Genomic DNA, 26,772 nt, shown 5'->3' on the forward strand with positions numbered 1-26,772 from the left:
TCACCCTGAGCCTCCCCCTGATCCTCCTCTGAGCCTCACCCTGCAGTCTCCCTCCGTGTGCTGCTGACCACCAGAGGCTGGTAGCTCCGTGTTTTTTCTGCTGCTCTTATGTACAAACTTCATGCTAAGCTAACCGCTCCTCTTTTTGCCTGTTTCAGTCTGTAGGAAGAAACTGTTCCATACATTAGCTTCGTAATGCTACACTAAAACCAAAAGGTAGCCAACTAGGATTTTATTAACCCTTTAGTATGTTTTTAAATTATATAAGCCAGCAAGGGGTTAGCCAGCTGACATATTTAGCCTGGGATGACATTTGCTAGCAGGGTAAGCTTAGCTTGGCGAGTTCTTACAGCCATACGTTTTATATTTACAAAAAATAGTTAGCTCAGTAATAAGCAAACATTATTTTATTGAGATTATTTGAAGACTCAGGTTTAACTTCTGGTGACAGTCAGCGGGCAACATTAGCTAACGTTAGCCTGCTAGCTACCAAATCATCTGGATTTGGTAGCTAGCAGGCTTGATTTGGTAAAATAATACAGACTGTTAAAGATGTCTCACTTTTCAGACATTTAGTTACACCTTTTGGTTGTACTTAACCCTTCAGTGTGGACAGCAAAGCGACAGAGGCCTGTACCCTTACGGTGCACATGACAATAAACATGCTGACGCTCATTAGTAAGAAAAATACATCTGAATGTATGAGTTCATTTTGACCCAGTCTTTACAACATGTTTAATTACCTCTGTGTGTGTGTGTGTGTGTGTGTGTGTGTAGGACCATGCTGAGTGTGTATTCTCCCTTTGTGTTCTACAGACAGGATGTGAGTGACAGCAGCGGTGGAGCTGCTGGCAGGGCGTGGCCACTCAGAGGAAGCAGAGGAAGCAGAGAGTAAAAAAACAGAGTTGGTGCGACGCTGTGATGAATGTGTGGAGGCAGAGAGAGAGAACACAGGAGGACCCAGGAAAGTGAAAAATGAAGAGGCAAATAAAAGCATGGAGGGGCACCGGAGGGCTGCGTGAGGAGGAGGAGGAGGAGGAGGAAGGGGGGTAAAGGATGAGCTCATTGCAGTCAGTGGGCTGATGACACGAGGAGGGATGCAGGAGGGGAGGGGTTCACTGCTCGTCTGCGAATCGATAGCCAGCATCTGAGTGCTGCACACACACACACACACACACTCACACTCTGCAGACGGCTCCACCGGCGTCTGCCTCCCTGCTTTAGCTCCCGGCGTCCAGCAGCAAGCAGCTTACAGTCAGCACATTCAGATTCTTTTACTTTGTAAGAGGAGGTGCAGCTGCTCCTCCTGTCTGCTGCCTCTCCCTCAGCCTCACTCCACCTTTTCTCACACACACACACTCCCAGCACACCCACACCCACAGATCCCCTCCCTGCCTCTCTGCCGCTGCCTCTCCCGCACCTCTTCCTCCAGCTTCAGCTTGTCATCCCTGCGGGGAGGAGATGCTCGGCTGACCTCCTGCTGTCCGTCACACGCTCCCTCTGTGGATGCTCCTTCACTTTGCTGCTACCTGTGGACGCTCCTCGGCTCTCTGCTTCTTCTCCAGCCTGTCGTCTCACAGAGAGCAGCCCGCACGCAGGCACCATGCTGGGATTGGACGTGTGTGAGTTTGGGGGTCAGGTGCTGGAGCTGCTGTGGCTGACTGTGTGCTACAGAGGTGAGCCGTGTGTGTGTAACTTCCCTGAGTTAAAATGTTTCCCATCAATGAAGAATTATATCACAGTCTTAGTTTGTTTTATAGGACGAGCTTCTGTGTAAAGCTGTGTGTGTGTGTGCGCATGCATGTGTGTGTGTGCGCATGCATGTGTGTGTGTGCGCGCAGTATGTCTCTATCCAGGCGGGTGGGGACATTTTTATGTCTAACATGAAACGCTGCCAAGACAAGCCAAAGGTGGCAGATCAATAGCCATTGATCACATCCTGCACAGTGTGTGTGTGTGTGTGTGAGTGTGTGAGAGAGAGAGAGAGATGGTGTGATGATCCAGCAGGAGTCAAATGATGTCACCGGCTCTCACCTCCAACAGTATCTTTTGTATTTACAGCAGCAGTGTGTGTGTGTGTGTGTGTGTGTGTGTGTTGCAATGCAGTATTGTTGGAGACATGTTGCTGGGGTTTCCCCTCACACAGATGTGTGTGTTTGGTGATTGAAAAAAGGAAAAGATGGAGGAGGGAGGTGTAAAGAGGGTGAAGTCATTTCAGAGACAGAGTGGAGGTTTAATCTGATCTGAGAATAATCTGCTCTGTTTCAGTCACAACTGTCAGTTTAATCTGATCGGATCTGGAGGCAGAGCCTCTGTCACTGGTCTTCTTCATGTATCTCAGAGTTTTGTGGTTCCTCATCTACCAGATCTGGTAGCTTCCAAGCTAACATTAGCGCCCTGAGACATCAAGACCCTGACATCAGTGAGAGCAGTTCACAGGCTGTGATGGGACAGTCTGTTAGTGATCATTATCAATACATTTAATACATTTAAATGTATTCAAATTCAAATTCTGTCAGCAACAAACAGCAAATATTTATCATCTGTATGTCAAATACACACAGGTGGGGGAGGGGGGGCACTCAGGGGGGCAGAGAACCGTCTACAGAAGGAAGCATCTGTGTTGAAACCTTTCCTTCACAGAGGTGCTGGACTCAGACATCATCTTTCTAACACATACGATGCAGCTTCCATCAATTCCCAGGAAGTTTGGTTTACTGTGCAGTGTGTGCATGTCATGTAGCCAGGTGCTGCCACCTACAGGTGTCTTCAGGGTCTTCATCAGTGTTTCAGTGAAGGCTCCTGGAGGCTGATGAGTTTAATACTTCTTCACTAGAAAGTGAGATAAAAAAGTATATTTAGGTAATGTTTCAAATTACATTTTACAGTGCAGGAGTGAGGAGTAAAATGATGAAGCACAAAGAGGAGGAGGAGGAGGAGGAGGAGGAGGAGGAGGAGGAGGAGGAGGAGGCATGCCTTTAGAGAAGACTGGAAAAGATGAGTAGGTGGTGAATATAAGATCCCTACTAACATAAAGGAAGAGAGATTTTCTGAGCAGACAGTGTGTGTGTAGGCAGTGTTTGGTGTGTGTGTGTGTGTGTGTGTGTGTGTGTGCAGTGTTTGGTGTGTGTGTGTGTGTGTGTGTGCAGTGTTTGGTGTGTGTGTGTGTGTGTGCAGACAGTGTGTGTGTGTGTGTGTGCAGTGTTTGGTGTGTGTGTGTGCAGACAGTGTGTGTGTGTGTGTGTGCAGTGTTTGGTGTGTGTGTGTGTGCAGACAGTGGGTGAGCCCATGTGGCTGAGTTCTTTTTTCGAGCTGTCAGTCACTGCTCAGTCGGCCTTGGAAACAGACCAATTAAAATCTTTTAATTATTTCATTTTCTGTTTCACCCACATAGGTCATTCCTTCTCCTCTTCTTCTCTTCCCCTCCTCTCAGATCAGAGAACACTCTTTAACCCTTCTCTGCTGGCTCACCTCCTGCTCACATTCACTCTTCACCTGGCGACACACTCTCTCACGTTGTCGACCTGTCAGATGAGTGTTTAATAAACTGAATGTGTTCAGCATCTCCCAAAATCCCTCTTCTTCCTCCTCCTTCCTCTCCTGCTTCTTCAGTTAAGATAAATGAGGTTGTTCAGGTGAGCAGATGTTTACAGGACCAATCAAGTCAGTCAATCAGAGGACCTGCTGCTGATCCATCAGGGCTGCCTGTGTGTGTGTGTGTGTGTGTCATTGAAGGTCCTCAGTCATCAGAGCCATCTTCATCCAGAAGGTTGGAGCATCAGTTTTCTTGAAGACGTCTCTCTGCTCCTCCATCAGCTCCATCAGTTCTAAAACCAACCTGTGTTGGTCTGACTGACTGTCTGTGTGTGTGTGTGGGAGAGAAGCTGCCCTGTTCTCTTACACTCACAGGTTCTGACCAATCAGCAGCCCTCGTGGCGGACACAGGAAGTGTCAGAATCCGACTAGAGGCTCCCACGGTCAGACCTCCATGTTAGATCAGCAGAAAAAAAGAGGTCTTACATTAAGGTCCCAACGGCTCTGAGTGACAGCCGGGGATGATAGCAGCACACACTGACTGATGTGTCACAGGTGACTCACCTGCTCTGTGTGTGTGTGTGTGTGTGTGTGTGTGTGTGTGTGTGTGTGTGTGTCATCCTTCACTCCTCCTCAGAACGTTCTTATTGGCTGTGAGCCTTGTATCTGTTTGTAGTGTGTGTGGGTCCCACAGGTCTTCAGCATACAGAGTGATGTCACCAACCAGCAGAGGACTGGTGTGTGTGTGTCTGTGTTGTGTTTGTTTGTGTGAATATGTGTGAACATGATCTCATGTGAGCATCCTCTCCCCCTACAGCCTCCTCCCTGAGCCAAACAGATTGCTGTGTGGATTTTCACTGAATGTGTTTTGGTTTAACTGTAAATACCAGCATTGTGTGTGAGTGTGTGTGTGTGTGTGTGAGTGTGAGTGTGTGTGTGAGTGTGAGACATCTGCAGGCTCACACTGTGGCACATTTTTTAGGAAGCGAACACATTTTGTCACAGTAGGACGAGCTGATTTGTACACTTGTAGCACATTTTCACACTGGGCGCGTGCAGTAGAGCGGAGGATGGTGTGGGGTTAATGAGGCAGTTTTACAGCATCAAAGAAAATCCAGTCACAGATGGAACTAAAACACACACACACACTGATCAGACAGTATGAGGAGCTGCACTGAGACCTGCCTGATGTGTCAGCAGGACCAACTGATTGTTTGTGTGACCTGAGACGTTTTCACAGTTTAGATTGTCACAGTGGGTTCAGCCATGATGCTGCGGTGTTTAATGAATGTTAATGGATGCTGGGTGTGACGGGTCAGCAGTCTGCAGATCAAACAGCAGCTGTCAGTGAGGAAACTTTAAAAAAACCACAGAGACCTGAAGAGGGTTTGTTCCGGGCTGTGTTCACACACGCTTAAAATACACACTTTTATAACATTAACCCTGTGTTAGAAGACCAGCTAGCATCTCCAGTCTACAACAAACTTCTCCTCCATTGTCTCAGTTGCTGTGGTGACGAGTCCAGTTCCTGATCCTGATCTTTGACCTTTACAGCAGAAATGAGTGTAACATGCTCCCTACAGTGTGTATTCGTCTCATACATGCTGAGTGTGTGTGTCAGTCTGTCAGGCAGGGACCCCTTATTAGATGAGGCCGCCCTGCAGGCTGTAAATATACCGAAGAAGTAACAAAAGGACCAAACAGACAGATCACACCGGAGCACTCTGTGCACTGAAACACTGCACATCCACAGCGAGGGTGATGTCACTGCGAGGGGAGATGAAGGCGTTGCCATGGTGACGGGGGAAGGCAGCCGTGTTTGGGCCTGAAGGGTGTGGTTTTATGCGTGTGAGTGTTGTCTCGTTGTGAACTGTAACAACAGAAGCAGGGCTCGAGTCTGAAGGCATGCTGTGTGTGCGTGTGCGTGGTCATGATAGAAATATTGACTGTGCTGCTAACCTCAGTGCTTTTACTGTCATTTTAAATGTGTTAGTGGAGTCACAGGCTGCCTGCTACATCACATTTTGTCGGCCCTTAAGGTTTAAATCTGTGCATAATTTAGATCATTTAGAAGATAATTACCCAGCTGACAGTGGTGCTAACCTGTAGCTATAAACAGTAAAAACAGATAAATCGCAGCTACGTGAAGCTCAGTCAAGGTTGGAACCAGAGACAGCTGCTCAATAATACAAACAGCCTGTGTATTGATACACTCTTTAAATGTCATAATGGTTTCTCTGTGGTCTTCCTGAAGGTCTGCTGGCTGAGAAGGACCTGCCTGTGGAGGAGGAAGAGGATGAGAGGAAGCTGAACTACCATCCTCCTGCTCAGAAGTCTCTGCAGGAGATTCAGGATCTGGACAAAGACGACGAGAGTCTGGTGAAGTACAAGCAGACTCTGCTGGGAGCAGACACACCCATGACAGGTCTGATCTCACACACACACACTGTTCAGCTGACTGCTGTATGTCCAGCTGCAGCCCGTCGAGTGACGACACTGTTTCTGTCCTGCAGACATCTCTGTGCCGAATGTGAAGGTGAGCAGAGTGACGCTGCTGTGTGACGACGCTCCTGAACCAATCACCATGGACCTCACAGGTAGCACCCCTCCCTGCAGCTTGGTGTGTGTGTGTGTGTGAGCGTTGTCCTGTCACACACACACACTCTACATGCACAAGCACACATGTAAAGTGACTTTTGGGGGTGGACTGCTCACTACAGTCCTCTACACACATGCTAACTGCTACATGCTAGCTGTCAGATGGTTGTGTTTCCTCTTTGATCTGATTGGCCGATGTTTGCTCATGATGGTGACTGACAGATAGGAGTCATCGTGAAGACGACCGATATGATGGTTTGTGGAATGAAACACACACACACACACACACACACACACACACACACACACGCTGGCTGAATGGACAGAGCTGCTGGATGTTAGAGGCTGACATCTTGTTGTTGCTCCTGGGAGGAGCAGACAGATCTGTCCCCCTGCTCCTCCTCACATCACATCACTGCTCTATCTCTCCTTCATCTCCACCTCCTCTTCCTCTGTCTCTGTGTCCATTAGAAAGCACTCAGCCTGATGGTGGGCTCTAAATGGACATATAAAGTGATTAGGATGCATTTGTGAGCTTGTGTATTTCCTCGGTGTGACCTCAGTGAGCCTCGCAGCAGCAGCTTGACTTCAGATGAAATAACTCACATGTTTCATCGTGGAGGAAACAGATGCTGCCTGATCAGCTCAGTCTTAGTGTGGGGTCAAAGAGTGTATGCAGCTCATTTATTTATTACAAACAAACACTCTCCATTGTGTTTTATATGATCAACATTGTGTGTGTGTGTGTGTGTGTGTGTGTGTGTGTGTGTGTGTGTGTGAGAGCAGGAGACCTAAGCGCTCTGAAGGAGAAGAGTTTCACTTTACAGGAAGGAGTGAAGTACAGACTAAAGATACACTTCCAGGTAAGACTATGTGTGTGTGTGTACACTGCTGAGTAAGCATCATGTTCTATGAGATCATAGCACAGTATGAAACAAAGTGATGAATTATCATATTTAATGAGCTTTTCCAGAAAGCGTATTGCAGTATTGAGCACACAGTGGAGCGCTCTGATTGGTCAGAAACTAAACAAAGAGCACAGCTCATAAATATCTTTGATCATATATATAATACACGAGGAAGAGTGGAGCTAAATTATTAACTTGTTAGAAGACATCGTCATGTTGGGCAGGACTGATTAACTGTGCAGTGAGGACCCCTTCTGGGCGCACGGCGTCCCTGCAGGCTGCTCAGCTGTCATTTACTGTACATTGACTCTGTTCCCCATCGTGTGTGTTCATCGCCATCACATGTTGGTTGTTGTTGTGTGTAGGTGCAGAGAGACATCGTTTCTGGACTGAAGTATCGTCATGTGACCTACAGGAAAGGTGTCAGAGGTGAGTTCATTCACTCTTTGAATCTGTCGGTGGTCAGAGGAGAACTGAGGAGTGCTCGCTCTGTCTGCAGTGAACAAGCTGGTGTGTATGGTGGGCAGCTATGCGCCGCGGGCGGAGGAGCAGGAGTTTGTGTGTCCAGCTGACGAGGCTCCTGAAGGCCTGGTAAACCGCGGGCAGTATCAGATCAAGTCCTGCTTCATCGATGACGACAAGAACGTCCACCTATCCTGGGAGTGGAACCTGAACGTCAGCAAGGACTGGAATTAACACACAGAGAGAGGGAGAGCGCTCTTCATCACACCTTCAGTCTGCCGCCCTCCTCCTTCTTTTCCCCTCCCTCCTCCTCCTCCTGTTGACCTTCCTCCTCAGAGCGATGGGACTTTCAGAGAGGAGAACCTGAGCTCTCTGCACTTTGTCCCTCTGTTAGTTATCCAGGTGATGAAGACTCCTTCTCCTCCTCCTCCTCCTCCTCGGTGTGTCCTGTAGGTGAGTTTGGTCAGTTTAAGGTGTAGTGATGAACAGACAGTTGAAGGAGCTCATCTTGACCCTGGTGGATGTTCTGTAGATGATGTTCCACAGCTGTACTCAGACAGCCTGTGTTCCTCCTCACAGCGTCAGTCATCATGTTATTATGTTTCAAACTAATTTTCCTCTCTGTTACGTAACCACACGCCGCCACCTGATGACCAGATGTTTGAACGTCCCTCCGAGTGAGAAGACGAGCTTGTGTTTCTCTGCAGCCTCGCTGGCTGTGAGTGAAGTGTGTATACTGTAGAAAGCCGTGCATGTTTGTCCTTCAGGGTTTGATACATGAAGGCTCATTACCGTGTGCAGTCTTTAGACCTGGTGTCGTCATTGTAGCTCCATCAGAGTGAACCGTACCTGTAAACGTTGGCTTGTTGGGTGTTGCATGGTTAAGTGAGATTCTCTCTTTTTTATATCTCTATTCTGAGATTTGATGTGATTTAAAAAAAGATGTGAGCGGTCCTGCAGACACAGTATTTACTGACAGACAGCTGGATGAACTGAGCCTGTAACAATCTGCTATCGATGTAACATGATCTGTATCTTTTAATAAAGCTCATTCAAACAGGGACAAATCAGAAACTTTAGGAGTTTTAATTTACACACATCAGCTGCAGAGAAATCAGAAACTCCGGAGTGACAGGTTTATTAATGTTGCACTACTTTGGGGAGACGGCACGAGCACAGGACAGGCGGGGGAAAAACATGAAAGATCATGGACTCACTGGCTCTCAGTACAAAGGAGATGCAGCAGATAAATAACACACAACAGCCACAGTTTCATTTCAAATCTACCAGGTAAAACAGAGGGAGTACTTTAAACCTGTGACCCGACTTAAGAGCGTTCCCTTGTGTCATCTCCGCTGTCAATGTGTTTACTTTAAACACCCAAACAGTCTTCAGAGATCATCAGTGACTGAAGGGAGGAGGGGGTGGGGGTTGTTTTCACCTTCCCATGATGGCTGCCGTCAGCCAGCTGCAGACCTGGCTCCTGCAGCCAGCAGAGGTCAGACCTGCCTGGTTGGTGGTTAGATGGTTTCTATGGCGACGTCTGCTGAAAACTGATTTGGTAGTCGGTCAGTTTCCTAGAAGACGATGACTCATCCTGCACTTGGAGGGCGTGCTAATGTTGCTGACCAATCAGAGGATGCTCAGGAGGGCGGCGCCTCCTTCACTGATCGTACAGAAAAACATGTAAATATGCAGGAACAGGCGTGTTTGATGATGGCGGAGCAGTGAGAGCCACAGACTTACAGCCGCTGGCGGAGCGTCCGTCAGTGTTTGTGTGAGTCAGTCGGTCAGTGCTGTGGTGTTGTTGCTGCTGAGCGCTTGCTCCAGCAGGGCTCTCTGCGCTGTGGCTGGCAGGTACAGGAAGGAGTAAAGCAGCGCCAGCAGCAGGAGCGCCAGCAGCAGAGGGACGCCCCAGTCTGAGGTCATGATGGGCTCGTCACAGCGAGCCTGAAGGAAGGACTTGTTAGGCATGATGGTCGCAGCGCTGACAGTCTGCAGTGTGCAGCTCCTGGTCCTGTCACAATCCAGCAGGCGGTAATCTGCAAAGAGTCCAAAGTTTAACGTCAGCTGCATCCAGAGAAATAAAAAGTCCAGCTGGTCCAAATCACATCGTCCCTCCGGCTTCTGCTCAGACAAATAATCTTAATAATTTACACACAGCAGATGATAAAAGAGCCCCTGACTCCCTGCAGCTTCTCTGCTCCTCACCTTCACTCATCTGACTGAAACATCTGTGCCTCCCAGTGTAACCCTGCTGAGCCACGTGCAGCTGTGTGTGTGTGTGTGTCTGTGTCCAGGTAAACAGCTGTCACTTATCTCTGTGAGACAGTTTGCTTTGAAATGTTATGCAACAATAAGCAGAAACACCTGACACACACACACACACACACACACACACACACAGCAGTGCATGTGTAACAGTGAGGTTATGAAATGCCAATTATATAATGACTCTTGATCTTCTTAGCTGACACGTTCTCATCTGGACGTGCTCAGAGATTTTTGATTAACGTTCCTGACAGTCGTCCCTATAAATAAAAACACAAAAGTGTCCTCAGACATGTTTCAGAGTCAGACTCAGCTGCTCGGTGACCCCATGTGAGGAGCAGAGCGTCGGCGGCACCTGTCAGGTGAGGAGGTGGAGGTGAGATGGAGTTGACAGATTATGGACGTCACATTTTCAGGTGACTGACCTGAAACAAACAAATGCAATAAACATAATCCGATAAACCTGCTATAATCCCAGCAGACAGAGACTTTTAAAATCTTGTTAATGTCGGGCAGGTTTTTGGCTCTCACAGGTGAGTGACAATCTAAACACAAAGCAACAACACGTGCTGCACATACAGGTGTGCAGTGATCTAACCGTGTCTGACACACATGGGAAGCTCCACACTGTTAGATAATGATCATTTACAGGTTATAAGACAATAACTGAGTAACAAGCTAGAAAGTACAATGTTATATAAAACATATGATTTGTATAAGTTTGACATAAAACTAAACTGGGTCATTTTAATAGACTGATCAAGTACTTTAAAGGTTTCTCCATTAAAATCTAATAACAACATTTCACAGTGTGCACAGTTTATCCATATAACTTTGTTAAACAAGAACAAAAGATCATCCAAGGTTTTTGAAATCTAGAAAATACATGATTTTATTTTATTTTGTGTAAAAACATTCAGCGCACCTCCTGCTCTACTCACTCCTAGGCTCTAGGTGGCGGAAAGCACGTAAGAAAACCAACAGAAGAAGAAAGGAGGCGCCTGCGCAGTTTGCTGTGCCACTTGTGGTACTGTTTATATTGTGGTGTCCGTGTTGGAGGTGAGTTTTTCTGTTTCTGTGCATCACCGCCGTACCACCAGCCGCTAACATGCTCACTGGTTTAAAGCGCTCCTACCAAGCTGAGCGGAGAGGAGCTGTTTTATTCAGCGGATGTTGACCTGGTCAACGTGTGTTCACTGGCGTGCTGCGGTTACAGCAGTGATACTTGGTCCCTTTCAGATCCATGACGCAGCATGCGCACATGTGAACACTCCGTTTTACTGTCAATGTTTAAAACGAACCTCGGCAGGTCGTCTCAGAACGGTTCGCCTAAGCTGCGCATTGTGAACACAAACTTCGCCTTTTTCACTTTATTATTAACCTTCTTCGCTTGCCGTAGATTGGTCATGTCTTCTTTGTAGTCTCCTTAATCGCTTGTTGTGCTCATATGTAATGAATAACTCTTTATTTTCTGAGGTCTGAGAAGACCTGGTGTGAACAGGTCTGAGGCTCTGGACCAGAAAGAGACCCGGTCCACTTAAAGAGGACTAATTTTGGTTCTTTAAGAGGGACAAGGTGTGAAAACAAGCATTATTATCACATTTACAGAACAGAACACAGATCCGCCTGTTTTCAGAGTGTTTGTGATGTATGAGAGCGGCTGATGACCGCCTGCTCCTCCCTGCAGGTCTGCACGAGTCACATGATGACCACAGAGCCTGCCAGCCTGGAGAACCTGCGCGTCCTGTACCAGAGCGATGACTTCATCGTGGTGGACAAACACTGGGACATCCGCATCGACAGCAAGATGTGGTATGAGAAGCAAACGGTGCAGGCGCAGCTCCGCCACCGTTTCCCTCAGCTGGCAGACCCCAGCACGTACTACGGCTTCAGGTCAGAACTACACGCCTCAGTCTGCTCTGATACATCATTATCATCATGGTCATTCCCCTCCTCATCCTCGGTCTTCCTCAGGTTCTGTCATCAGCTGGATTTCTCCACCAGCGGTGCTCTGTGTGTCGCCCTTAACAAGGCTGCAGCCGGCCGGGCGTACCGCTGCTTCAAGGACCGCCGTGTCACCAAAGCGTACCTGGCTCTGGTAAACACACACACGTCTGTCTGTGTGTCTGTCTGTGTGTCTGTCTGTGTGTCTGTCTGTCTGTCTGTCTGTCTGTCTGTCTGTCTGTCTGTCTCACACACACTGTGGTTAAAGTGTTTTTGCTCTGCAGATCCGTGGGTGGGTTGAAGAGGAGACACAGACTGTGGAGTTCTCCATCGGCAGAAACTCCACAGAGGGAAAGACACACATGATGTGCACCGAGGGGTCAGAAGGTGAGCTGTGATTCGTTGTAGTGATGAAGGCTGCAGGCTGAATGTTTGTCCTGCTGATCCTGTCAGGCTGCCAGAACCCGAAGCCGTGTCAGACTGAGCTGACCGTGTTGGAGTACGGGTCGTATGATGGAGGCCCCGTCACCAAGGTGCTGTTGCAGCCGCTCACAGGTAACCTCGCTCACCCGTGTCACACTGAGAGGATCCTGTCTGCAGGATTTTTAGTCCCACCTGTCTCCCACCTGCAGGACGCACACACCAGTTACGGGTCCACTGCAGCGCCATCGGACACCCCATCGTCGGAGACTTCACCTACAGTGCAGGAGCAGATGGTGCTCCATACCGCATGATGCTGCACGCCCACCTCCTCCATCTTCCCCTGGAACCACAGCCACTGCTTGTCACCGCTGGAGACCCCTTTGTCCCCGCTCTGGACCCAAAATGGCAGCCGCAGCGATCATTGCGGAAGCTGGAGGCCACTGTGGAGGCACTGCTGGAGCAGCGACTGGAGGAGGAGGACAGGAAGGTTAAAGAGGAGGAGCAAGAGAGGGTGAGGAGAGAGGAGGAGAGGAGGAGATGGAGAAAGGAGCAGAGAATGAAGGAGAGTGAGGAGCAGAGCAGGCAGTGCCAGGAGTGGCTGAGCGAGTGGGCTGGAGACTGATGGTGATGTCATCCTGTGCTGCTAACCTACAAACATCCTCACAGTCTGTCACCGAGCAAGCGCACTGCATGCTGGGAAATAAGTGCCTCCCTCATGTTTTCATTTTATTTCCCATGAATTTTAAAGGACCAGTCACCTCAAAACTTCAAAGATACTTTAACTCCACGTGGCAGGATCATGTGACGTTTCTCTCTGACTGAACGTGTGTGATTGATAAGTCTGTGACCTCACACACAGTCCGGCAGTGGTGGAGCATCTCGGCCTGTTTTGGACGTCCAAAAAGTGGTCCAAAGCATCCCTGCTGTTGTCATGGTAACTGCTCATCTTGTTGTCTGAGGGGATTAACTGAACGTGTTTATAGTGAGAACTGAATAATGTTGAACTGAAGGACATGACCTCATCAGTCACTCTGTGTAAGCTGCATGCTTCAGACACCCCACATAAACTGATGTTTATATTTAAGATGTCATGTTAATTAAATGTTGTGTAACTTTTAAATAAATGTAACATAAAGTTCTCTCTCTCTTTTTTTTATATTTTTATATATATATATATATATATATATATATATATATATATATATATATATATATATATATATATATGGAACTGAACAAACAGTCCGTTTAATGTCACCTCTGTGAACACTGCCCTCTGCTGTGAAGTCATCCTGAAGAACCAGCACGAACTACTTTACCCATAATGCCCCCGACCAGGAAGTCAGGTACCGAAACAGCGCAGAGAGGAGCAGCGGGCAGCTGCAGGCAGCGGTTCTATCATCAGCCCTGTCTGAGTGACAGAAACTAATATTTAGTGTGTAACACTGAAGATTAACCCGTGAAGAGCCATCATGGCCGCCCAGGTCTTCTCCTATGACAGCTTGGTTCACGCTGTTTCGGGCGCGGTGGTAAGTTTCACTTTCAGGCTCACGTCTCTTGAACAGTTCAGAACCACCTGCATGTCTGCGCTCCGCTCATATGTAGGGTTAAATGTGTCAGTCTGTGTGTTGTTCGGTTCGCTCTCGTCCTTCCTTAAATTGGTGGGTTTGTGTCCGGACTTTGGTGTGGGGCTTTAGGGCAGCGTGACAGCCATGACGGTCTTCTTCCCTTTGGATTCTGCCCGGCTGCGGCTTCAAGGTGACTCTCAGAGACCTGCTCAGTGGTGTCAGACGTCTGTGTGACGGTTTATATTAAAATGACTTGTGTCTGTGTTCAGTGGATGAAAACAGGAAGGCCAGATCCACTCCAGCCGTGCTGGCAGAGATCATCAGAGAGGAGGGGCTGTGAGTGGCTGATGATGAGTCGGTGTTGTTGTGGTGGCTGACCTGCTCTTAACCTGACGGCTCCCCGTCTTTGCTGCAGGCTGGCTCCATACCGAGGCTGGTTCCCGGTCATCTGCAGCCTCTGCTGCTCCAACTTTGTCTACTTCTACTGCTTCCACTACCTGAAGGCCAGCTGGCTGAGGGGGAGGCAGGCTGCCCCCAGCACCGACCTCCTCATCGGCATCGCTGCAGGTGACTGATGCTGATTGGTCCAGATTTTAAACTACATTCTCACATCAGATCTTAAAGGACGGAGACTAAAGCTGCAGATCTGAAAGGTTCATCACCTGTAACTATGAACTGTTTATTAGCTTAGAGTTAGGGCCTCATATCTACATGCAGTCTACGGTAGCTCAGGAGGGACAATCACACACTCTAAAGAGGAGGCTCTGACTCACATTCACACACAGGCACACACACATCCACAGCAGGTCTAAAAGCTGAGTTTTGCAGCCTGCTGTCGGTGTCAGCAGTCACACAGTTTCACGGTGGACAGTGTTGACTGAGCAAAGAGAAACAGTTAAATATCTGTGTGTCGGTGTGTGTGTCGGTGTGTGTAAGTCGTCCACACTGCAGCTGTGAACCCTCGGGCTGTCCTCCTCATCCTGTTTTTCTTCTGATTCAGGCGTGGTGAACGTTCTGGTCACCACTCCCCTCTGGGTGGTCAACACCCGACTGAAGCTGCAGGGCTCCAAGTTTCGCAACCCAGACATCCGACCCACCAACTACTCAGGCATTCTGGGTAAATCTCCATTATCTGTGTGTTTGCACACACACAGGTGTTTGTTCTCTTACTGCCTCTCTGCTGGGTGTAGATGCGTTTGTGCAGATCGTCCATGATGAGGGTCTGGGAGCTCTGTGGAACGGAACCTTCCCGTCTCTGCTGCTGGTTCTGAACCCGGCCATCCAGTTCATGATCTATGAAGGCCTGAAGAGGCAGCTTAGGAGGGGCGGGCCCAGAGAGGTAATTCTCTTCACATGACTCCTGTGACTGAAGTCAGAGGTCACAGGCTGGCTGTTCACACTACTTTATCAGGGGGTCTGAGGATCAATGGTTTAGTTAGAGACAGTCACAGTGACCTGTGTGAAGACCAGACATTGATGAGTGCTCTCTGTCTCTCTGAAAGCTGTCCTCAGTGGAGGTCTTTCTGATTGGAGCTGTGGCTAAAGCTGTCGCCACCACTGCTACCTACCCGCTGCAGACCATACAGTCCATTCTGAGGGTGGGTCTGCTGTAATGTTTTAATTATGCAAACTCTTTACGATGGAAGGAAACACTGAGACTGATGACGTCCATGTTTCATCCCCACAGTTCGGTCAGTCCGGCGCGCCAACAGAGAGGTCCAAACTGCTGGCCAGCCTGCAGACGGTCAAGTGTCTGCTGCTCAACAGAGCCAGGTGGGTGAACACACAGACACACACACACACACACACCCCCAGAGACACAACTCCTCACTCGTTAGCTCTCACATGTGCATGGAGGCTGCTTCATGTACTGGGTCCAGATGTTCTATTTCATATAGGCTTCGCCCTTTAAGGCTATCGCTAGTGGGTTCATCCCTTTGCGCACATGCGTAGCACTGAAAGATTTAATCACCGCCCACCTACTATGTGGGCCTCACCTCGGTCTCACCCAAGTGGCAACCTTCGGGGCTCAAAGTTGAAGCCCATGCGGAAGTGTCAAAACCTGTAATTCACGCTGCAACCACTGGGGGCTGGCTCCAAAAGCGAGTAATTTCCCATAGACTCCCATGTTAAAATGGCCGACTTCACAGCAGAAAAGAACATGTTTACAGCCTGGTACAAAAAACCACTCTGGTCTCAGATGATAGGTTCTCTTCTAGAGTCAATTGTACGGGGGGGTTAATTTTTTTACAACTCACTCGTTTCAATTGTATTCGGACTTAAAATTACGCATAATTATGGGCGTTGCCGCTTGAGCGACAGACGGTTGACGTATCACAGTGTGAGTTTCCTGCTCCTAACTCCACAGGCAGTGTGTCTGTACTGCAAGCTCCTCCCCGAAGGGGAGAGGCAACTGACACAACTTTTCCCGTGGCAGGTACCTACCCTTTGGAGGCCGCTATAGCTCTCTTTGCTGATGGGTCGCAGTTGGACGACTCTGCCCCAACATCTCCACATTCTCCTCATGTTGATCCCCCTCTCTAGATGGAGGGGCTGGATGATGACAAGGAGATGCCCGGGGTTCACTCGGGACTCCCTGAGGTCCCCGCCTCCACCTCCTCTCCCTTGCCAGCAATAGGCGCTCTCGTCAAAGAGCTTCCACATATGATGCATGTGTGATTACAATACGTAACCATCATGGTTGTCATCAAGATGCAATACACATGTGAACGGGAGGGGGCAGTGTGGAGGCAGTGTGCGGACAGGCGGGTTTTGTTAATCATGAGCTCATAAAGAGTTTTAAGCCTTTCTGTTTTTAAATGATGCTAAAGTTCTCTGTGTTCTGCAGGAAGAACGGCATGTTGGGTCTGTTCAAAGGCCTGGAGGCCAAGCTGCTGCAGACGGTGCTGACGGCTGCTCTCATGTTCCTTCTCTACGAGAAGATCGCCAGTTGCACCTTCAGGGCCATGGGCCTGAGCGCCCAACACCTCAAGAGACACTAGACAGCAGGACGCTACACACCGAGCCCTGCCGGGCGGTGTGAACCTCTGCTGGTTGTTACATGTGTTAAACACTGGAGGAGCTTCTGTTCGCCTGTTAAAATAAACACCGATCATTGTGTGAGTGTAGGTTTTGATTGTTTGGCCAGTTCACTGAATAATTCACATGAAACCGTCTATTACAGATGGGCTCATATTTTATGTATAACTGCTTATTCATTATGAAACTGTGTTCATCTAAAGCACATGTGTCACCGAGAGCTGTGCCATCTCTACGGTCCCTGGGTTAGGCCAGGTAACCACGACTGTGCACACAGTTTGCAATACAATTGCATTGTCAACCTTTTGTGTGTGACGTGCAGTGGGAGTGGGAGTGGGAGTGGGACCATATGAGGAGTTCTGCACACACGCTTCTCGGGCAGTGGGATTACCCCGTGCCAAAACTGATTCTGGGCTGGCAGCAGAGGAGGGCCAAGTGGGCGTGGCCTGTTTTGATCTGTTTGATCCTAGGCAACATCATGATGACATCATAACAATGATGTCATAAAGCCGTTGTGATGTCATGGCCAAGTTTACAACTAGACCTAGACAATGTAATAAGTCACATTATGAGAAACATAAAACAAAGAGTTACAGAGTTTTTTAGAAAAAAAACCCTGCAGGAGTTCAAGGGTCTGAAAAAAGACTCGCTGCCCGCTACAGACATTGAAGGCTTGAGAGCTGAAAACGAGAATCTGACTAAACAAATCCAGGTCCTGAACAAAGAGCTTCAGATCAGGAAAGAAGAGAAGGACAGATTTAAAGAACTACAAGCTGAACAGAAAGCTGTAAGGGCATATCATCAGGACCTCGTCAAAGAACGCAGAAAGGCCTTCAAAAGGCTGACTGATAAGGACTGGAAACACAAGTGTAACAAGATTCAGGAGGAGATAAACATCATGCATCAGGACAACAACCAAATAATTCAGGAAATTCAGGCTTCCGAAGAGAACTATCTAAATTTGGTATTTTTCAAGGAGCAGTGTAAGCTCCTGGAGGAGCAGAAAAAGGCTCTGAGCAAGCAGACGGAGTCTCTGCAGAAGGAGCGTGTGGCTCTTCACAGAAAGATCCAAAGGGAGAAATCTATGGAGGCCAAGTTCACCCGTCTGTTAGCTGAAGCTGAAGACCTGGACATGAGCAACGGAGGTCTGTGTGAAGAAATCCAGACCTGCTGCCAGAGGTTGCAAAACAAAAGGGTTCTGGACATCAAGTATGAATACGTAAAGGATGACTGCAAGGCCCTCCAACACCAACACAAGTTCTTCCGTAAAAAACTTAAGAAAGTCCAGAAGGTTCTTAAGAAACAGAAAGCTCTGGAACAGAAGCGTGCGGAGGTGAAGGCCAGGATAGACGTTCTGTCAAAACAATGGGACAACCGCTGAACCATGAACCAGAGCTGGATGTGGCTGAGGAGCTTCAAGAGGCTGAAATGAGTTTGTTTCTCATTTCAGCTCATCAGAGTGACCAATCAGACTTTTTGGGTTCAGATATCACTGGTTAATTCTTAAAACTGTTACTACAACGTACAAAGAAAAAGAGCTGATGGCTCCTGTTCAAAGACAGAAAGCAGCCAAGCTGTTTTTAGTTTTGTGATTATGAAACCTGCTTTAAAGAAATGAATTCTCCACTGACACCGAGCTCCTTACAAAGTTTGAATCACTTTGTTCACATCTTTAAACAAAAAATAAATTAAACTAGAAAAGGGGAAGGAAATGCAACTTTGATTGCTGCAGCTGAAGCATTGCTTTGAATTGCTGGAGAATCAGAGCAATTCAGAGCTTTGTATGCCTCTGTGTGTCAACCTGTCACCATGGTAACAGCAGAGGAGACCTCAAAAACCACTCCAACTTTGAGAGCCTGGCGTGCGGAAAACAATTCAGAATTAGAAAATTCTGAGGATAGCTTCATCCACCAGGCCGCCAGGAAGCTGAGCTCTCTCGCTGCTGTGCCCCACTTTCTCCCTCTTCCCCCTACATAAGAACCCCCCCCCAAACAAAAAGGAACTCTGTGCACCAGCCACTTTACCCCGTGCATTCTCTTTGCACCTTAGTCAGTTCCAGTCTCATATAAGCTGCTAATAATTTCTTAATCAAACCATTTCCCTGGACTGTTTACATACATATGTCTTGCACTATTAACATTTCTACACTCTCACTGCATTGTGCCTTCATACACTGCTCAAAAAATAAAGGGAACACTTAAAGAACACAACGTAGACAAGTCAGTCACACTTCTGTGAAATCAGCCTGTCCAGTTAGGATCAACACTGACTGTGAATCAGTTTCAGCTGCTGAAGTGCAAATGGAACAGACAACAAGTGGAAATGAGGCAGTTATCAAGACAAGCCCTATAAAGGAGAGGTTCTGCAGGTGCTGACCACAGACCATTTCTCTGCTCTCATCCTTTCTGCCTGATGTTTGATCACTTTTGCGTTTTTTTTCAGTGCTCTCACCCCTAGGGGTAGCATGAGGTGGTGTCTAAAACCACACAAGTTGCTCAGGTAGTGCAGCTCATCCAGGATGGCACATCAATGTGAGCTGCGGCAGGAAGGTTTGCTGTGTCTGTCAGCACAGTGTCCAGAGCATGGAGGAAATACCGGGAGACAGGCCAGTACACCAGGGGACGTGGAGGGGGCCGTAGGAGGGCAACAACCCAGCAGCAGGACCGCTACCTCCTCCTTTGTGCAAGGAGGAACAGGAGGAGCACTGCCAGAGCCCTGCAGCAGGACACTAATATGCATGTTTCTGAGGGTGGTATGAGGGCCCGACGCCCACAAGTGGGGCTTGTTCTTACAGCCCAACACCGTGCAGGGCAGAACACCAAGATTGGCAGATTCACTATTGGTGCCCTGAGCACATGTGACAGTCGTGTCAGAGTCTGGAGACCCCGTGGAGAACGTTCTGCTGCCTGCAACATCCTCCAGCATGACCGGTTTGGTGGTGGGTCAGTAATGGTGTGGGGAGGCATTTCTTTGGAGGCACAGCCCTCCATGTGTTAGCCAGAGGTACCCTGACTGCCATTAGGTACCGGGAGGAGATCCTCAGACCCACTGTGAGACCATATGCTGGTGCAGTGGGCCCTGGGTTCCCTCTGATGACCTGCTGTGCACTGCACGCAGCCTCTGTTTGTGCATTACATAGTTCTATGGGATTAGAATCCTGCCATAATCTAAACCTGGAAAAAAAAGGTTTTGAAACCTTAAAATTCAATGTTTTGAAAATTTAAAGCCTGAGCCTTTTTTGCAAGTCTGAAAATACGTAGATTTTGAAACCTTGGATAATTTTTTGAAAGGCCGAAAAAAAGTTTTGAATCTCTGCAAACATCATTTTATATTTTAATTTGTGCAACATGCTTATTACAGAGTTTCATCATCACATCTTCAGATTCAAACCTCTCGTTGCACCCTTCCTGTTTTTCGAATATACATTTTCAGAGTGTGGTGGAAAAATACTAAGTCATATTATTTGTGCCTTGTATACTGCCTTGTTATAGCTAATCTGACTATATGTGTGTATTTGATAGATAGAGAACACTCATAGAGGCTTTATTGTTTGCGGCCACAATGTCACACACTATGCCTGGTGGAAGCTGAAGAGTTGAAGGACACTTTTAAGATATAAAAGATGTAACTGCCTCCTGCTCGGCGGAGAACCACTGAGAGCTGTGTCAGACCTGTTCATGTGTTTCTCTCCATGCAATTGCTTGTAATAAAATATAACTTTTCAGTGATCATTTCAGAACCTTTTCAGAATCTTTATTTTTTGCCACGACAACAGTTTTAAATTAGTTTTTTGATTTTCTCCCATCACAGTTTGCAAAAATATTGAATATTTTAAATCTCTGCATTTTTTGTTCTATGTAAGTTTTGAGTTTCATTTTCAGAGTTTCAACCTCTCATTGCGCATGTGCTGTTTTTCACCCTCACATTTTCAGTTTCAGATGTGTCGCTGTTCTCTACGGAGCTCCTCTGATGACATGGTCAAAAATTAAATAAATCGTGGCCACGAATTATGTATAACGTGCGCACGAAATACTAATTCATTTTGGCAGTATTCTCTCACTGCTTTGATCTGGAACTCTGAAACCCACGCTTTTTTCATGTTCAGATTATGGCAGGATTCTAATCCCACAGAGTTCAGTCTTTGGGTTTATTAAACTGTGTTCATATAAAGACTTTGTGGAGATTTTCTGCAGGGTTTGTTCATTTTAATTTGAGTATTTTTACTGATTTAAAGCGTGAGACAGACAGGCAGATAATGGTAGTGTAATAAATGTGCGCGGTGACTGCCCTCTACAGGCTGAAAGTGGTAACTACAGCTGAATTCTCCTATTGGCTGGTTTGCGTCATCGATCGTTGTTTGGTAACAGACAATAAGTGACGTGGTGAATGCCTTGATGTTTGGATCATTACCCTCATTTATCCGTTTGCAGCAGGTTCGGATCTCCTGCAGTATTTGTTACAGGGAGTTAGCGGCTCTCGGCTCTGCTGTCAGCCGGTGAACACACACGTGGACCCGCCATGCTGCCTGCGCAGACTGAGGCTGTGTGGATGGGTGTAAGCATTGCAGCCGCGGGGGCTGCTGGTCCATCCGCATGCCGTGCAGGTCGGCGCTGCTGTTAACGTGACGCCGCCGTCGCTCTCAGAGTTCGTTCTTACGTAAGCAGCGGAGCGGCCGGTAGAGTTGTGCCTTCACGCCCGAGATGGATCCGACAAGCAGCAAAGACGCGGAGAAGAGCTGCGTGCTGTGCTGTCAGGAGGTCGAGATCTTCGCTCTGGGGAAATGCGACCACCCGGTGTGTTACCGCTGCTCCACCAAGATGAGAGTCCTCTGCGACCAGAAGTACTGCGCCGTCTGCCGGGAGGAGCTCGACAAGGTGCGGGCTCTTGTGCTGCTGGGGCGCGGGGAAGCTGCTAGCTAGGCCCGAACCGAAACTTCCAGGAAGTTTGAGCGGTTTATGGGAGAAAAGAAGCAGCGAGTGTGTGAGCTGGATTGATGTGAGGTGGACGCGGCTGGCGTGTGAACAAAGACGGAAACAAACACTACACTGTTTTTGTCGCTGTCATTAGCTTAGCTTAGCTAGCATTAGCAGGTCCACCAGTTAGCTCCTCTTGTTGCTAACAGGTGAGCAGGCAGCAGTGTGTCAGTCTGACCGGAGCCACCGGCGGCGTCTCATTACCTTTAATCAGTGTTCAGTGGAACAAAGAGCGCTGCTGTCTGCTGTGTGCTGACGTCAGGTAACCACACCAAAGGAACCTCAGCTCAGCTGTCGGTCCAGGTGTCACACTGTGACACAGCTACTGCTGGACCCTGCTCATGCTTCCAGATAATACGCTGCACATCAGATCTTTGTGAGGGCGGTGATCCGTCTGTGAGCCTCCTCCCGTCCTCTACTCTCTTTCAGGTGGTGTTTGTGAAGAAGCTGGACACCTTTCAGTCTCTGCCCTATCAGCAGTTTCCCTCTGACAAGAAGCATGACATCTATTTTGGAGACGAGAGGATCCATTCTCAGTACAGGTGCAGTCTGACTTCAGTTCTCTATGTTTCCTCTAAGCATGCTGTCCTCTGATAAATAATCATGGCATCACCGTCCGGCTGTATGTGCTGCACAGCAGGACTCTTCTTTCTCCCTCTTGTGTCGTTCAGGTTTTTATTTTACTTGACTCTGTTGGACCTTTATCTTGGTGTGTGTGTGTTAAGGTATCTGCTGCTGTCGGTGTGTGTCCGCTGTCCTGAGCATAAGGTTTTCTCCCGGTTCGAGGAGCTGGAGCAGCACATGAGGAAGCAGCACGAGCTCTTCTGCTGCAAACTCTGCACAAGACATCTGAAGGTGCTGTGTTCAGATCATTTCTGTCTGATCAGGATAAGGCTTGATGTTAAGATTTGGTCGTCAGTCTTATAGGAAGTCTGAGTCACACTGGTGTCGGATCATTAACTCCTCCTCTCCCGCAGATCTTCTCTCATGAGCGGAAGTGGTACAATCGGAAGGAGCTGGCTCGCCACAGAGCTCATGGAGACCCGGACGACACCAGCCACAGAGGACATCCGCTGTGCAAGTTCTGCGATGACCGTTACCTTGACAACGACGAGCTGCTCAAACACCTGCGCAGGGACCACTACTTCTGCCATTTCTGTGATGCAGACGGCTCTCAGGAATACTACAGGTGTGTACAGGCGCTGCTCGTCCATCGGTAGCGGTCCTGCTACACGCAGACACTAAACCAGGTGTTTCTGTCCTCAGTGACTACAAGTATCTGAGCGAGCACTTCAGAGAGAGTCACTACCTGTGTGAGGAGGGCCGCTGTGCCACAGAACAGTTCACTCACGCATTCCGCACTGAGATCGACTACAAGGCCCACAAAGCTGCCGCGCACAGCAAGAGCCGAGCGGAGGCCCGACAGAACCGCCACATCGACCTGCAGTTCACCTACGCCCCGAGACAGCAGAGGAGGAACGAGGGTGTGTGTGAGGTTCCACCAGTGGGTGTCTTCTCTTAGCTTCAGGTTCAGGCTGTTAACATGAGTGTGTGTGTGTGTCTCTGTAGGTACAGTGTCAGGCGAGGACTACGAGGAGGCGCGACACAATCGAGGAGGAAGGGGAAGACCTCAAGGGGGGCAGAAGAGCTGGAGGTACTCTCGGTGAGTCTGCGGACTGACGGCGTCAGGATCCACTCTGTCCACAGATCCTCAGCTGTCGTTCTGTTTGTCACGCCGGTGGTTTCTTCTTCTCCTGAGTGCAGAGAGGAGGAGGACAGGCAGGTGGAGGCTGCTTTGCGAGCATCCATGGCAACACGACGGCAGGAGGAGAGAGGAGCACCACGGAGAGAGGAGAAGACCGAACCCGAAGAACCCAGACACCAGCCCGGGCCGGTCAGACCTCCAGGTAAAAGAAGTGAGAACCACGCTGAGCAGCTCATACAGACGCCATTTGTGATGCATTTACTATCACCCCTGTAACAGTGAGAACGATGAATAGCTCCAGTCCAGGAGATGAAGAGGACGACTTCCCTGCTTTGGGAGCCACAGCAGCTGCAGCCATGTAACCTTCACACACAGAACAGTCTGATGGTGTGTGTGTGTGTTTGTGTCTCATTTGTGGTTGTGTCCTTTCAGTGTGAAGGTAGCTCCCGTGGCAGCGCCGGCCCCTCGTGCTGCTCTGAAGGAAGAGGACTTCCCGAGTCTGTCCACAGCGGCGGTCACAACCCCCATGACACCGGCCTACTCTGTGCAGCCAAAGAACACGTCTTCGTTCCAGGAGGAAGACTTCCCTGCGCTCGTCTCCAAAGTGCGACCCGTCAGACCCACAGCAGGGGCAAACTCTGCCTGGTCCAGCCACCCTGCCGCCAAACCCACCAGTCATCCTCCACCCTCCTCCAGAGCTCCTCCTCCCCTCTCTTCTTCATCCTCAGGTCCTCAGCTGCTCTCCTCCTCCTCCTCATCATCTTCACGGAGGAAGAAGAAGGTAGAGAAGAATGCAGCCAATCACGCTCCTCCTCTCTCTGACGGAGAGGATGGAGGGATGACGCAGCAGGAGTTCCGCTCTGTGCCCACCATGCTGGATATCTCCTCTCTGCTCACTGTTAAAGGAGGAAGCAGCAAACCATCCACTGTGACCTCCTCCTCCTCAAACCCCGCCCCCAGCACAGACCCCACTACCCCCAAAGCCAGCAAGAAGAAGAAGCAGAAGAACGCCATGCCCCCCTCCCCTGCCCTGTCTGCAGCACCAGCAGGAAGTAGCACCACGGTGGAGACGGCCGCACAAAAGGAGAACGTCCCCGAGAAGACCTGGAACAAACCGCCTCCTGCCACCGCCACGGCGCCGCTGACAGGCGCATTAGCTAATGGCTACACTGAGAAGTCAGCTCCTGTCAGCAAAGACACGGCTGTGGCTGCTCTTCAGCTGAACACAGAGCCGGCTCCTGAACCAGAGGAGGACTTCCCTGCACTCATGACCAAGAAACCACCACCAGGTACAGCACAGCACGGGCACTTCACTTTGGTTGAACTACACACAGGATGTTTACAGGTTAATACGATTTAAAAACACACCTGTGTGGGAGATGAGCTACACGAGGCTGGCCGTATTTCAACAAAAGAATAAAACTGAAGCACTGATAGATGCCAGCAAACATTTGCAAAGTTTAAGAAACACTCCAACTCTCAGAATAAAGAAGTGATCACAGCAGATAATCTCTGGTAAAGACAGAGACACACTTAGGCTCCAACTGGATCCTGATTGGCTGAGTAGCTTAGTAGTTTAATTTTTGGAACCTTTCTATGGGAGAGAGAGTGTTCTGATGCACTTGGACCGTTTGTCGCTGTCGTTCTCTGTGTAGAGCCTCATGCACACGTTTTTTTTGGTCAGAGGTCATGTTAGAGCTCTGTTCATTAGTCAGTGTTTTAATGTTGGGAACACAAGCTGATAATATAAAACCATAAAGCATTAATTGTTGAGATGTGGATGTTCGGCTGAATTCTATGTTGATGAAGGTTCTCCAGGTCATCTTCATTCAAAAGGGTGGAGCATCTGGACCTGTAGAGTTCTCTTGAAGATGTTTGTCTGCTCCTCCATCAGCTTCATTAGTTCTGTTTGGTGGGGAAACATGTTTGTATGTGGTAGAAAGAAGGTTTCCCACCAAACAGAACTAATGAAGCTGATGGAGGAGCAGACAAACGTCTTCAAGAGAACTCTACAGGTCCAGATGCATCGCTCCAACCTTCTAAATGCTGAATTCCATGTCTACCTCGCAGGCTTCAAGTCTTCTTTCCCAGTGAAGGCCTCAGCTCCAGCTTCATCCTCCACGCTGCCTCCACCTCCACCCGGTCTGGGTGTTGCCGCCCCCAAGCCTCCTCCAGGCTTTACTGGGATCCCCCTGAACAGCAATGTGGAAACTTCACCCTCTGCCGTCAACCAGTGAGCGCCCTCTCACAGTGCACCGCCTCCTCTCTGTCTGCCCTGAGCTCAGCCTTGTTTTGTTTATTTCAGACCCCCAAAGGCATCAAACAGTGGTTACCTGGTTCCTGAAGACTTCCAGCAAAGAAACCTGGAACTGATCCAGTCCATCAAAAAGCACCTCCACAATGACGAGTCCAAGTTCAACCAGTTCAAAAACTACTCTGTGCAGTTCAGACAGGTGCTCGCCTCACACTCTGCTGAGTAGATGTAAAATCTGGAGACTCCTGCTTATTGGTTGTTGTGTTCTGTGTTCACAGGGTGTCATCTCAGCAGCCCAGTATCACCACAGCTGTAAAGACCTGCTCGGAGACGGCTTCAACCGGATCTTCAGCGAGCTCCTGGTGCTCCTGCCAGACACGGGGAAGCAGCAAGAGCTGCTGATGGCGCACGAAGACTGCAAGGCACAGGAGAGGCCATCAGGGGGCGGGAAGAAGAACAAGAACAAGAAGAACGTCTGGCAGACTCCCACCATGGCAGCCAGCGCAGCCGCTGAGTTGGACTGCCAGGTGTGTCCCACATGTAGACAGGTGCTGGACCCTAAAGACGTCAACTCCCACAAGAGCCTGCACATCAGGGACAACGAGGAGTTCCCCTCCCTGCAGTCCATCAGCCGGATCATCAGCTAGCCGTGCTGTGCTGCTTGGCTCTGTTGGCCACAGCGGGGCAGACCTTCAGCTGCCCGTGCAGCAGGCCGTGTGGGACCCTGTTCTTTCTGTTTGGTAGCTTCACAGAGGAGCTGGCATGAAGGGAGGACAATGATTCTGATGAGGACAGGTTTGTGTTCCGACACACTGCGACAACAGTTTTCCTCCAACTCTTACAGGACGTTTCCAGCTGGCACTGGCACCGGCAGCATCCAATCAGAAGCCTCGGTTTATTTAATGAGAGTTCAGCTGAGGCTCGACTTTGTCTCAGTCTAACACAGGACTTATATTGATTTCTATTTTAATCTTGCTTTGTGCTTTGAGTTTAACAGATGACACGCATGATTGTTCAGCAGGGCTGCCTGGTTAAAACACACAATAAACACAAACATGTTCGGTTCAAATGGCCAGCAGATGTGTTCACATGT

At 48.9% G+C, this 26,772-nt stretch overlaps 4 protein-coding genes across 4 annotated transcripts; all 4 read left to right on the forward strand.

Moving 5' to 3' along the window:
* Positions 1 to 1,167: 1,167 nt before the first annotated feature.
* Positions 1,168 to 8,563, forward strand: arhgdig (Rho GDP dissociation inhibitor (GDI) gamma). Its single transcript, XM_028411325.1, has 6 exons — positions 1,168 to 1,676; positions 5,789 to 5,959; positions 6,048 to 6,131; positions 6,919 to 6,995; positions 7,406 to 7,469; positions 7,540 to 8,563. The coding sequence occupies exons 1-6, from the start codon at positions 1,604 to 1,606 to the stop codon at positions 7,734 to 7,736; spliced, it is 666 nt and encodes a 221-aa protein (XP_028267126.1). The 5' UTR covers positions 1,168 to 1,603; the 3' UTR covers positions 7,737 to 8,563.
* Positions 8,564 to 10,761: 2,198 nt separating this feature from the next.
* rpusd1 (RNA pseudouridine synthase domain containing 1) lies at positions 10,762 to 13,280 on the forward strand. The gene is made up of 7 exons (XM_028411319.1): positions 10,762 to 10,832; positions 11,250 to 11,348; positions 11,461 to 11,666; positions 11,748 to 11,871; positions 12,002 to 12,104; positions 12,171 to 12,272; positions 12,350 to 13,280. The coding sequence occupies exons 3-7, from the start codon at positions 11,476 to 11,478 to the stop codon at positions 12,760 to 12,762; spliced, it is 933 nt and encodes a 310-aa protein (XP_028267120.1). The 5' UTR covers positions 10,762 to 10,832; positions 11,250 to 11,348; positions 11,461 to 11,475; the 3' UTR covers positions 12,763 to 13,280.
* Positions 13,281 to 13,472: 192 nt separating this feature from the next.
* slc25a17 (solute carrier family 25 member 17) lies at positions 13,473 to 16,831 on the forward strand. The gene is made up of 9 exons (XM_028411314.1): positions 13,473 to 13,669; positions 13,838 to 13,898; positions 13,978 to 14,044; positions 14,124 to 14,275; positions 14,709 to 14,825; positions 14,899 to 15,047; positions 15,211 to 15,306; positions 15,396 to 15,481; positions 16,557 to 16,831. Exons 1-9 carry the CDS (start codon positions 13,613 to 13,615, stop codon positions 16,708 to 16,710), a joined length of 939 nt encoding a protein of 312 aa, XP_028267115.1. The 5' UTR covers positions 13,473 to 13,612; the 3' UTR covers positions 16,711 to 16,831.
* A 4,555-nt stretch (positions 16,832 to 21,386) lies between these two features.
* znf598 (zinc finger protein 598) lies at positions 21,387 to 26,748 on the forward strand. Its single transcript, XM_028411243.1, has 12 exons — positions 21,387 to 21,621; positions 22,150 to 22,262; positions 22,446 to 22,575; positions 22,698 to 22,909; positions 22,987 to 23,204; positions 23,290 to 23,383; positions 23,485 to 23,627; positions 23,705 to 23,783; positions 23,858 to 24,714; positions 25,496 to 25,658; positions 25,731 to 25,878; positions 25,958 to 26,748. The coding sequence occupies exons 1-12, from the start codon at positions 21,448 to 21,450 to the stop codon at positions 26,324 to 26,326; spliced, it is 2,700 nt and encodes an 899-aa protein (XP_028267044.1). The 5' UTR covers positions 21,387 to 21,447; the 3' UTR covers positions 26,327 to 26,748.
* Positions 26,749 to 26,772: the final 24 nt, after the last annotated feature.

Source organism: Parambassis ranga, chromosome 8 (genome assembly GCF_900634625.1).
Source record: "Parambassis ranga chromosome 8, fParRan2.1, whole genome shotgun sequence".
NCBI lineage: Eukaryota > Metazoa > Chordata > Actinopteri > Ambassidae > Parambassis > Parambassis ranga.

Bases quoted from the DNA above. Each gene is read 5' to 3' on its own strand.
- arhgdig (XM_028411325.1), top strand. From the start codon at position 1,604: ATGCTGGGATTGGACGTGTGTGAGTTTGGGGGTCAGGTGCTGGAGCTG. The intron at 6,132-6,918 runs GTAGCACCCCTC...GTGTGAGAGCAG, and splicing joins AATCACCATGGACCTCACAG to GAGACCTAAGCGCTCTGAAG. The intron at 6,996-7,405 runs GTAAGACTATGT...TGTTGTGTGTAG, and splicing joins GACTAAAGATACACTTCCAG to GTGCAGAGAGACATCGTTTC.
- rpusd1 (XM_028411319.1), top strand. From the start codon at position 11,476: ATGATGACCACAGAGCCTGCCAGCCTGGAGAACCTGCGCGTCCTGTAC. The intron at 11,667-11,747 runs GTCAGAACTACA...GGTCTTCCTCAG, and splicing joins AGCACGTACTACGGCTTCAG to GTTCTGTCATCAGCTGGATT. The intron at 11,872-12,001 runs GTAAACACACAC...TTTGCTCTGCAG, and splicing joins CCAAAGCGTACCTGGCTCTG to ATCCGTGGGTGGGTTGAAGA.
- slc25a17 (XM_028411314.1), top strand. From the start codon at position 13,613: ATGGCCGCCCAGGTCTTCTCCTATGACAGCTTGGTTCACGCTGTTTCG. The intron at 13,670-13,837 runs GTAAGTTTCACT...GTGGGGCTTTAG, and splicing joins ACGCTGTTTCGGGCGCGGTG to GGCAGCGTGACAGCCATGAC. The intron at 14,045-14,123 runs GTGAGTGGCTGA...TCTTTGCTGCAG, and splicing joins ATCATCAGAGAGGAGGGGCT to GCTGGCTCCATACCGAGGCT.
- znf598 (XM_028411243.1), top strand. From the start codon at position 21,448: ATGGATCCGACAAGCAGCAAAGACGCGGAGAAGAGCTGCGTGCTGTGC. The intron at 22,576-22,697 runs GTGCTGTGTTCA...CCTCTCCCGCAG, and splicing joins TCTGCACAAGACATCTGAAG to ATCTTCTCTCATGAGCGGAA. The intron at 24,715-25,495 runs GTACAGCACAGC...TCTACCTCGCAG, and splicing joins GACCAAGAAACCACCACCAG to GCTTCAAGTCTTCTTTCCCA.